This window comes from Clavelina lepadiformis, chromosome 4 (assembly GCF_947623445.1).
Source record: "Clavelina lepadiformis chromosome 4, kaClaLepa1.1, whole genome shotgun sequence".
Taxonomy (NCBI): domain Eukaryota; kingdom Metazoa; phylum Chordata; class Ascidiacea; order Aplousobranchia; family Clavelinidae; genus Clavelina; species Clavelina lepadiformis.
In genome coordinates this window covers 16,427,356-16,439,672 of record NC_135243.1, presented here as the reverse complement: position 1 = coordinate 16,439,672, position 12,317 = coordinate 16,427,356, and the positions used below count along the sequence as shown (strand labels likewise).

Genomic DNA, 12,317 nt, shown 5'->3' with positions numbered 1-12,317 from the left:
TAATAGTTTTTATGTGTTTTGCACAATCTGTAAACAAGGGCAACTTATAACTGAGGCAGTACAACATACTTTTCTGATGCGGAGACAAGTTTCTGTGCCAATATGAAAATAATACTATCACCAGATTAGGTTAAAAATGGCCTGAGAATTTCCACCAAAGCACTAAGTTTCCATATATTTTCGATTCTAAATAAATACATCATTGGTTTTACTTTAATTTTTTGAAATTATTTCAGTGTTGATTTTAATCATTTGAAAAAGTTACATTAGGCGCCCTCTAAAGCCAAATGCTTTTTACCCATAGCGTGAAACCTCAGTGGATTATTTCACTGCAAATTTTGACCGATAAAAAAGTTAGCGAGCAAGTTGATGAATCCCATGCGTGTATACATGTAACACTTTCCACAATAGATAATATAGTTACAAACTATCATAGCCTAAACCACTAAACCCAATTGCGAATTTTGGAATAACTTTTACTGGTGCAGTTATCTGGTGAACTGAAAGCAACTTGCTCGTATGCTGGAGATTTCAGGTTGGAATCTTGCTAATTGTCTTACTTCTTTTTTGTTTAAATCGATTTTTGATGTTGTTTAGTCTTGAGATGTGAGAGTTTTGGTTGGAGCCGATTAGTTAAAATTTAATTTAGAACATGGAGATAAAATTTTCAAATTCATTGAAAAATATCGTTTCTTTTAATTCGCAGTCTAGCTCAGTAATTTAATCATGAGAAGTGAGGGTTTGGGTCAGAGGGGAATAGTTTATAATTAATATAAACTTTGGAAAAATTAGTAACTTACGTCGTTTTGAGCTGAAAATTAGCATACATTTTAATTCACAGGCTATCCTGCCAAACCCTTTCCTAGTTACGGGTGCCTTATTTCTAGGTTGCTAAGGTTTTTACGATGTCTTATACTTAGAAATGGAAATTGTCAACCAAGTAAATCTTTTTTTTATTGACAAGTCCAGTGCATATATGATTTAAAGCGCTGTGTAACAATTAGGAAACATATTTTTAAAATTCTTTCTTTATTGTGTAAAGGAATTCATATTATACTTATCTAAACGAAATCATTACAATCCAATGCCCAGAACGCTTGTAATTTAAAAACGAATCAAAGTGGGTCCAGTGGGTTTTCCATTAAGTAGGCTAAGACAGCCGATTGAATAAATTTTGCTACACAATCAGTAACTCGAAAAGGGTCTAGCCTATAACCGTTTGCGTATTTTCCTACTTCAATAAACGGCGGCTGGTAAAAAAGTGTCTACTTAACCGGCCGTCGTTTACCTAAGGAAGAAAATACTATTTGCGTAACCGGCTCGCCATTTACCGAACTAGCTATTTTTAAATTACGTAACCAGCAGTTGGTGAAGTAGACACTGCCTTTACTTAGGCCTAGCTATTGCTTTGAAAGACTTATGAAATGTAACAGAAATTTTCCGCCAGCACCACACCATACCGGTTCTCCCTAATATGTGCTTATGTGTACAAGCCTCTGTGCGCAATTCAGCATTGCCAGCTTCCAAAAAGCAGAGCAAGCAAAGCGCCAACGTCGCAAGCTCAGATTGCCGTGTTGCCGCACCGTTTTGACAAATACGGTAGTTGGAACTTGACTCAAAACAACGCCAAAGACGTTCTTTCTAGGTCATAGTTTAAGGCAAATAGGGCACTTACCTCCGTAAAGTTTCTGGAATTTGGACAGAAAACATTTCTATTGCTAAACTTCACTTAAAAACACACTTAACCAATAACATACTTGAAATATTTTCCTAGGTAAAAAATTCAAACAGGATACGGCTTTTCTTCCGTTTTGTATAATCTATAACACTAATAACGTGCTTTTTTCTTTAAAGATGACGCTAAATTTTCCAGTTTTTGATTCTAGACAATTTCATGATAAACATAATCGTTACAGTAAAATCCGGCTTAACTTTTTGTAAAATCAATTGTACCAATTCATTTACAAATATGTAGAAAATTACCTTATAAAGATTTACCAAGATGTTAATGAATTGAAATAGGTTTGTAGGCTACATTCGTTACAAATAAAAAAAATTTAAAAGTAAGGTGGATCCGATAGTCCAGCGTGGTCCAACTGCAGGCCCGCGGGCCAAAGTTGGCCCGCGAGCACCGATTTTTTGGCCCGCGAACTGATAGTCACCTTTGATAATCGCTATTGTCGAGGAAGAACCTCGACCGCAGATGTCACATTGATCAGCATTTAATAGCTAAATTTTGAACTATTCTACTTTCAGTTCTAATATCAATGTCATATTGTTCTTCAGTTCTAATTTTACATTTCTTCAGTTCTAATTTAAAAACATTGGCCCGCAAGATAGAAAAATTTTCTGATTTTGGCCCGCGATGAAAAGAAGTTGGACCACGCTGCGATAGTCTACTAACACAAGACATAAAAAGCACAATGTCAATAACCGCTATTTAAAAATGGAAACACGGCATGGGAGCAAATGATGCGGAACAAAAACTCATGTTTCCAAGCCTTCTATTTAAAAATAAATTCATCAATCTTCTAAAGAGAGTCGTCATTTCTTCCGCATTCTAGGAGAAACTTTTTTAATTTTTTTTTGCGTTTAACTTAACTGAAACTTTAATGCCGAGTCCCAGTAAACAAAAAGTTAAAATTTATTGTAGTAAAGAGGGGCAAAAATCTGAACTCAGACCTAGTCTATTCTGAAAAGGAAAATAAGCTAATTACAAATCACTGCCAAAAAACTGCAACTAAAACTCAACAAAAACTGTTCCATACATTTGTCTAAATACTCTAAACTAAAGATACATGATGTATCTAAAACAAAACCGAAGCAAGAACTGATTCACAATAAGTAGACAATGGGCCATTTACAACAGTATAAAGTAGGTTACAAGGTGCACAATGTAAAATGACAAGTTCACCTACAGTGCAACCTCTATGACACCAATACAATGCTGTTTGTAAACAAATTTGACTTGGTAAAAAAGTTTGACTTTTTAAACAATTTTGACAAATTTTAACCTAACGCTGTAAATTTGACAAATTTTTGACTTTTTTTGACAAGTCAAAAAATAACCGCCCTAGTAATAAGATATTTGTTTAAATTACGTCCTCCCTAAAGCCAGTCATCAAGCTCACGTAAACCCGACGCAAAGATTTTATAGTACAAGGTTTTCACATTACAAAATTATGCAGCGTCTCCTACTTTGGGAAATCCCAATCGAGTTCGGAACTGAACTAACACATTTTTGTAGATTTCTCTACACCTACCACTAGTCTAAGGGAAAAAATTTTGGGTCTTGCATACAAGGGCACAACCAGATGACGTCACAATTTAAGTAGATAGGTCTAGTATACAAAGGCATAATGTGGTTGTTCACTTGTATAGTATACCCAAAATTTTGTTCCCTTATCATTTTTGTTTTCTTGACGTTAAATTGCTGACGTATAGGACACCCAAAGCAACAAAAGGTTTAGGTTATAACTTACAACAACAATAAGCTATCAAAACAAAATTTTTGGTCGTAAGTTATAGTTTATTTTACGATTCCTTGTTTAATGTTGTTTAAGCCTAGCCTTTACGCACGCCATCACGCCTAAATTTACGTCTTTGTACGTACGATGTTTCGTCGAAAACTGCCGCACTTTCCAACCGGGCCTTAAGCCCTGTATGAAAAGTTTATGATACTCCAGCGTGGCGAAGAAGCAAATAGCCTATCATTATGCTACTGGCGTAAATATCAGTTTCAGCTTTCACGTCGTGTTCTCATAAAAAATTGCAAGTGCAAGCTAACGCCAGTATGAAATATAAGTTTTTTTTATACCAAACAGCCTAGTTTTCTAAAACTGATGTGAACCAGTATAAGCAACACAAAGTGTGCACCGTTATTTGTGAATTTGCGATCATGCACGTTATGTTGCTACGTAGGCTTACCAACATACTTAATCGTGTTTACAATTGCGATGATAGCTAGACCTATGTTGTGCACCACAATGTTTGGTGTTTGACTAAATTAGACTAAATCAAAAATCAATTTGGACAAAAAAGATGGTAATCAGTAGCAAGGTTCCAACCTGAACTTTCTTTTCCCTGTCTAAAATGAGAGTGATAAACACATCAGCAAAAATCTGCCGGTCACTGTATTGTGATTCAGCAACATTGATCAAGAGGCACCAATGATCTCTCTCTGTGCTAGTTACAATGCAAGCTTTTTGTATAGCCTGTAGGGCAGGCTAATAGATTAGTTTTCACTTCAATTATAACGGCAACTTGGTTCTGTGCACAACTTTTCCTCGTCTGTTGTGTATAGTGAGAAGAACACTTCTTTTTCAATATTATTCTAATTTGGAGGTGAACTGACTACCCGCCAAAGTGGGAAGTATGGCTCTAATATGCAAGAGGTTTATCAATGTGCACACCAAACTTTTTTATCTACACACCAATTTATGACAAATAAACAAGGAAAAGGTGGTTGTTTGAGCACAAATTTAAGCGACCAGATCAAGCCAAAATTTGTGTCTTTGCACGCACAATTTCTTGTCAAACTGCCGCACTTTCCATTTCAATCAACCAACATGTTGTTGAGAAGAAAGTATACGTCAAGGTTGGAAGAAAATCTTGTCATTAATAAAACCAAAAACATTCTACATAGCTCCTTTAGGCTTTAAGGTTAACTTTCATGGTAGCCTATGCTTTCGTAAGCTTTCTGCTTTTGCAGCTTTGCAACAATATAATTGCAAAATTTTTTTAGGTCTAGTTGCCTTGTTAAAGTCTGTAAAGAAATATTTATTGTGTTTTTTATTTGCAATCAAGGTGCACTAGCATATTATAATCTCTGTGTTCAGTTTTGTAACATAGCCATGAATCGTTTTATAAGTGAAAATCAACTTGATGAGCAGCGTAAAAAAAGACAGGAAGAATGGGAAAAAGTCAGAAAGGCTGATGACCCAATAGGTAGTTTGGCAATGTTTTCATGGTGCATTTCGAGTACTTTTGGTAGCGCTGACTGCAAAGATAGTTTGAAAGACTTGTTTATATGGGATATAGGCTGCATATATGTAAATAGAACATTCTATTTAAATAAGACTAAAGATGCCCAAGTCTAGGCGAAGTATATTTATGTTTTTAATGTCATACAAGCTAACTCTGGTTGTAATTTAAAGATTTATTTAAGCTTTAAGCAATACTGTCAACCCCGTGATTGCTTGTTACTTAGTTATATACATGTCCGCTGTGAAGTGTAGATCCAGTGTTTGTGCAAAAGTTACTGTGTTTCACTTAGTGGTGAAACTCAGCATTTAACTTCTGCTTCTAATTGTTTCTCACATGATGAAAGCGTGTATGTCTGTGGTTTGTGACATATCATATTCTGTTTGCAATAATGCTTTTTTGAGCAGATGTTCCAGAGGAGGAATATGATCCTAGATCATTGTATGATCGACTGCAAGAACAAAAAGACAAAAAGCAAGAGGAATTTGAGGAAAAATTGAAATTTAGTAAGATTTGTATTTGACTTGTAATGGTTATTTATTTTTGCTGAAAATGTGTTAAACCAAGTTTGCTTACTTTCGCTTGGAATGTAGAACCTGTACAATTTCAGGGTATGCAATGTTGCATTGCATACATAGCGTGCACTGTGCGTTTTCTGTTATATATGATTTGGTTACCCTACCACCTGCTTTTACCAGTAATGCTGCTTTACTATTTCTCAAAATTTTTGCTACTAGAAGTTTTCGTGAGCATTGAATTTGAGACAACAAAGGCGCAAGAAACAGACCTGAGATGCAAGAAAAATGTTTATCAATATCACACAATAGCAATAGCATAGCGATTTTTAAAAGGCATCACACACCCGCAGACTGTGACCTAAATTGTACATATTGCCACCACTTTCACCCACTCGTTCTGAACGTTTACTAGGCACAAGAGGGTGCCTGTTGTTTTTTTATTTTTCCTTTTTCTGTCCAATCTTCTTTTTTAACCGCTGCATTACAGCAATACATATTGTAGCTTCAATGTGATTTGTATAAAACTTTGTTTATCACTGTTGGAGAAAATATTTGTGCTCAGATTGTGAATATGCATAGTTAACTGAAAATTTGTTTGATGTTTTTTATGTTTGGTTGGTGGCAAAGATAAGCGTAAGCTCTAACATAATACTACATAACGAAAATGATTAAACATAGAGAATGGCCCACTTAACTTTCACATGGCAAGGTCACATCTTGAGCATGTTAGCAACCTCTCGAACCTTCTGGACCTTCATTGTGTTGCATAAGCTCTCTGTATTTCCTAGAAATGAGCACTCAATGTAATTTTTCTCCATGCAAAAATAGTAACTTGTCAGCATCAGTCAGTACTTACTTTACTAAATTGAATATCAATTTTAACCTTGTTAATTGTTACATTCTTGTGAAATGTCAAGAAATGCTATAAGTAATATACGAAATTTTCATGGAAGTTAGGACAAAAAACTCTAGGTGCAATGACCACCTGAATTAATGCGGAAAAGTTGTAAAAATCATGCAAAATTTCCGTTTATTATTTAATATAATCATAAAATAGTAGCATGCTGTGACAAAAAGACATTTATTATTGCTTAAACTTGGAAATCTATTATGTTGAATGTCACCAGAGAATCAGTTTCGTGGAATTGATCAAGATGAAGCAAGTTTTTTGGATAATGTTGCTAGCCACCTTGCAAAAATGGAAAAGCAAAGAAACGAAGATGTGAATAAAGAAATTGCAGATTTCAAAATATCCTTTTGTGTACAAGGCAGCAATAAAAACATTTAACATATTACCTTGAAAATCTACTAAAAACTTGGATATTTGAAAAATTGTGATTATATTTTATATAAAATTTAATTATAATTTAGTTGAAAGTGTTGTGTTGAAGCAAGTTGTAAAAACTGATAACTGTTTTTGTTTTAAAAAGTAGCTGTTTCAGATTCTTGTAATTAAATCCTTGACCATTTTTAAACAAAGCTATTGCTACCCGTGAGCTGAATGATAAACCCAGTACGATAAGCCTTGCTTCTAAGAAAGAAGGAGCTGATTGCAAACATTCTGCAATTGAGAAAAAAGACACTAGGCAGAAAAATATTTTGAAGATGGCAGTTAAGCGTAAAAGGTTAGCATGCATCGTGTTGACGAAATATTTGTTTTAGTGTATTAAAATAATGTTAGTATTAAGTGTGAATATTTTAAAAACAATTGAAAAGACAAGTAAAAAATCAATAGTGTTTCTGTGGTACAGTAGAAAATGTGAGTGAACTATACAAATTCATATTTAACTTATGCAATGTATTTCATTTGTTTCGGATATTTTTCCGAAATGAATCTTATTAATCTGGCCTTAGAAAGTTAAAACTGGTATGGAGATCTTTTTGTATTTAAAAAATTTTCAAAACAGCAATACAGGAGCAGCGGATAAGCAAACTGATGAGCCAAATGCACCCAAACACATGGAGCTTGATACAGGTTCAAATAATGTTAACAAATTATGGAAGTATGAAAAAAGGAAAATGCATAAATTTACTTAACTAGTAATAAAAACAATCGTAATAAAAAAACAAATTATCACCAACGAAACTGAGAATATAAAAAACATCTACGTAGTTGTTACTTACAAATCAAACATTTGATGCCTGACACATTAATGTTCTTTTAGGAGTTGTTGCTACAAAGAAAAACAAGACTGAAGTTGATAAAAATGCTGTTACCAGCAACCAAGTCATCGTATATCCACCAGCACAAAAGTGCATTGGTATTCTTCCTGGTATCAGTGGATACGAAGACAGTGGTGACAGTGACAGTTCATTAGTGGATTTGTGTGACTCAAGTTCCAGTTCATAGTCTCTGAATTGCAGTTGGCAAATTTCAAATTGATCCTAGCACACAAGGTACGCTTAAGGTACATGCAGTGCACAGAAATGGAAGTGGTGTTGGAGGAGTCTTCAATTTGTTTTAGTCACGTTGTAATAGTGACATAAGTATCAGACAAAATGCGACCAGTGATCGTCTGTGCTTCAATTGAACAGCTTCATTTTAGACCAATGTCTGTAATTTCAAATAATTTCACACGTAGTTTCACATAATTCACCATTTTTCTTTACTTTGGTGTATATTTTCCTTTATAAGATTAGGTAATCTTCTAATGTTGCCTCTGAGGTCAGTACATGACTAGAAAAAGTGATTCATTAATGCACAAGGCTTTTCAAAAATTATGAAGTGTGTTAAGGAGGCACCAAACATCAAAAAGTGCCATAAAATCTTTGTTTGTTTTATTATACAGTGAATTTACTAGAAGACCGATAGCTCGAAAAATCCTACATTGGGTTCTCTGAAGTTTTGCATGTCAATTCAATCAATCAATCATTTTATTTATCGCCAAAAGCGCGGTGGGGACGAAAAATCAAGCCAGTTGTTACTAACACCCGCCAAATGAACAGGAAAAAGTGACAAAGCTGAAAAGGCTTAATACGTACTCAACTGAAATAACGTCGATATTAGCTGATAACAACTAGCACGGCCACTAAACCTATAATTAGTTAAGTCCATTAAACTAAGTTGAAAAAGCGAAAATTAAGCAGACGAGCAGGTGTTGTGTTCAAGTAACTGATGAATGAAAATTGCTTCAGTGCTGTACATCAGTGGATGGGAAAAGAAACCCCATCCTAGGCAAGAGCCAATGCTGTCAAATAGATGGTAGTGCTGAAAGGTAACCTGTCCTGGTCCGAAGCTGAAGACTTTTGAGTGGCGGTGTTGAACCGAATCCAGTAACTGGTTCCAGTCTTTTATCTTGAAAATATGTAAAAGCGATTTGCAGTAAATATCTGAAATAGTTGTGTATTGAGTGTTGAAAATTTACAAGTTAATAACGTAGTTAGTAATTTAGTATGCTTTGGACTACTATTCCGTAAAATGCCATCAAAAAACTATGATTCAAACTTTTTTAACAGAGGCGCAAAATAAACACTAAAATTTTTGGTCTAAAACAGGAGTGTCAAACTCAATGGCACCAAGGGTCAAACTTATTTTACGCCGCGGGCCGTAAGGATAAAACTTGATTGAACGGTTCCTGACAATTGGAACAGGCAGCGAAACAACACCAAATTGTTGATGTTTTTCACGATTTTTGACTGGGCTATTTTTGATTATTCTTTTCTTACATCATTATGTTTCATTCATCTCCTTGCAAAAGCATTAAAGAATTAACAAACAATTAAGAAAAAAGCAGACCAGATTACAAGCGTTAGAATAAATCATTTTATTCTATCATATGATGGGGCAACTGCTGTGCTGCTGTATTGTGCGATTTGTTATAATCTTGTTTCAAAAATGTAAGTTATACTGATCTCGCGGGCCGGAAATAGTTCAATGTATAAAATAACATTGCAGGCCCAGATTTATTTTAAAGCGGGCCGGGTTTAACATGTATGGTCTAAAAAAACCATAGTAATTTTAATCTAATTCTGCACGCGACCTGGGACATTGAAGCACGCTAACTGCTAGGGTAATTCCCTGGCTAGAAAACAACACCAACCTTGCCGCCTTTTGAATGATGTTAACATGTTTTTAAAACCCGACGTAGAACGTCCAACAAAATCATATAGAGATCTTAGTTTTAGGTCATTGACACCTCCTAGGAAGATTTAGGCAACTAGAGTTTTTCAGCATTCTAAGGTTGAACTTTAAATGAAAGCTACGTGGTTTACCCAAATTTGAATTACCGAGTTCGCGAAAAACAGAAAAAGTACAAAAATCTGACCTAGGATTACATTAATTCGAGGCAAGGTAAATTCATTCGTACTTCAATATACGTCTTTTGCTGTGTACAATTTGTAGCTCCTTCGCTTTTCTTCTGTAAGATATACACTATTCGTATCACTCGCTGAAAAAAGCCATTATATCAATTATTTTGTACTAGCCAGCATTTCAGCAAAATCCGCAATTAGATTAAAACTGAATTTAGAAAACTCCATTTCTTTTGCAAATTAGCTTAAAATTACTGCATTTTTATTGTCAAGTCAGTTGACAAGATCTGTCTAATCATCCAAGGGTTTGAGTAGTTTGAATTTTTAACTAACGTCACTAAAAAGAATGAAGAAGTGGCAGAAGAATCAAATTTAAAATTAAAGAGTGTCACCTCATATGTTGTTTTTTATGTCACTAAGAAAAATCGTTTTTACTTTAGCGATGATTCGTCACCACCTGAGACCTTGTCACTAAACTTGGTTTGCATTGGCATGCATTTCCCGATAGATATATTTTTAGGTAATTTTGCCGAGATTCGGAACCTAGGATCACTGAATAAAAGCCTTTATGCTTACAACGGTTTGTTGTACAGTCTGTTGCGCCTTTGGGTGGCACATGACTTTGCATAATTGTAGGCGTCACTCTCCGCTACTGGCTCTACATTTACTTCCTGTGCTAGTGAATGCTTGATACCACTTAATTAAGGTGATGGCAGGCGTTTGTTGTTAGATGTAGTATTTTTGTATTAACATAGTGGCGGGAAAATATATATCCACGGACTAAGAAAACTGTGAAATCTTTGCACGATTTAACTCGCCGATGATTCTTCACCGCTCAAGCCCGGTTAACCGAACTCTTTCCAGAATGTGGAAATACAATACAACAACTTAAGTGTTAAGTACGTTCAAGTTTGAACCTTCCAGTTCTGACAAAATATTACCATTGATCAAAAAGGTACCGTATGCATGGGTTTACGAAAAGTGCCAAATTGAGCGAACTGCCGAAATATGCAATTAGAAATGCGTTCATGCACCCGTTTCAGCCTACGTATTACATTATAAAAACAAGCTCATTCATACAATCAATAGGTTCCACGACAATTAACCGTGGGAAATTGACCGCGAACAAACTCACCGGGGACAACTGACCGGGGGACAACTGACCGTGACGTAAATTTACCTAGAACCAACTGACCTTAAATCATATTATCACTTAAATCATATAATTTGAATAAACAACAATGCTAATTTGCGTAAAAAATAAAAACAAAATGCGTAGCGGTTGATTTGTGTCGCCGGCCAATTTGTTGCCGGTCAGTTGACCACGACCAATTGTCGCCGGTGAATTTGTTCACGGTCAATTGACGTGATCCCCAATCAATATGCCCGGCAATTCTATATATGTATATATAAGGTACCTGTACCGAATAAGGCCCGGTCCCTAATAAGGCCCATTGCTCATATTTCGCAAACCCGTGCAAATAAATGAAAGATTTTGTCCCTACATAAAAACTAATATAAATTCATGATGGTTTACCAGATTTCATCCTTGTCACGTGATCAACCGATTCGCTAGAGCACAACAAAAATTTGATATTTGCAGTTAAGTTGGTTTTGTTAATTTAGAAAAAAAGTAAGTGAGAATTTGGCCGGTTAAATGAACTGTTGTCAGCCGGCTGAAGTTTTCATGTAACAACCAACTTAGTATTGAAAAGGATAATGCACTTTTTTTTGCTAAAATTTTTCTGATGATAAAAATGTGACATTTTTTTCGTGGATGCCACATGCGCCTAATAAGGCCCATACAAGATGCTTGGCTAATTGATGTCCAGACTTCAAGAGTGGTTCCAGTCATCAGTTGGCAAATTGTTGCAGTTACTTTGATGCGCCTAGTGGAATCTTTTTAAATGTTTGTACAACTTAAAATGTGAAATTTCTAATAATGTTATATGTTGTCTATTACTATGTTTTGAATCAAAATACTCACAAAATTGGTGGGCCTTATTAGGAGCCTATGCTCCTAATAAGGCCCATTTTTTGGAATTTTTAATTTCTTTATAAAAATTTTTTGGGGGGTTGTCAGGTATTGTGGTTTTAATATGTTGTAGTCATATACCCTCACTAATAGAATACGATTTTTCAGTCTATTCTCATTTATGGTTCTTGAGTTATTTTCAAAAAAGTGTTAGGTGGGCCTTATTCGGTACAGGTACCTTATTATATATTTATAGCCTATACCTTGACAATGTCACGAACAACAATTGGTTACCATTTGGAGTTGATTAACTTTTGCACGCCGTGTTAAGGATTAAAAACCGTACTGAGTCCCCGTATTCTTTTCCTCTATATGTATAAAAGATAAAACAACTGGGCGTTCAAGACAATGACGAGTATATGGGTTTTCCTCACTGCTTTTTTTTCAGTGTTTTTTTTCAAATATGAATCTGACATACATACTTTTCTGTACAAGTGTGTTTCAAGAAAATATGTTTAAAGATCAAATGAACAAAGGTTGACAAAGATACGTTGAAGCTATTTGAACAACATGTTTTCTGAGCTGTTTTT

At 35.0% G+C, this 12,317-nt stretch overlaps 1 protein-coding gene across 2 annotated transcripts; it reads left to right on the top strand.

The window, feature by feature from the left end:
* The first annotated feature begins 4,784 nt into the window (after positions 1 to 4,784).
* On the top strand, positions 4,785 to 8,842 carry LOC143452617 (PSME3-interacting protein-like). 2 transcript variants are annotated; one of them, XM_076953658.1, is made up of 7 exons: positions 4,785 to 4,947; positions 5,391 to 5,489; positions 6,629 to 6,751; positions 6,979 to 7,126; positions 7,409 to 7,476; positions 7,667 to 7,898; positions 8,291 to 8,842. In XM_076953658.1, the coding sequence occupies exons 1-6, from the start codon at positions 4,854 to 4,856 to the stop codon at positions 7,849 to 7,851; spliced, it is 717 nt and encodes a 238-aa protein (XP_076809773.1). In that variant the 5' UTR covers positions 4,785 to 4,853; the 3' UTR covers positions 7,852 to 7,898; positions 8,291 to 8,842. The 2 variants fall into 2 exon arrangements, with proteins under 2 accessions (XP_076809773.1, XP_076809772.1); XM_076953657.1 differs by lacking the exon at positions 8,291 to 8,842 and having other exon boundaries at positions 7,667 to 8,110.
* Positions 8,843 to 12,317: the final 3,475 nt, after the last annotated feature.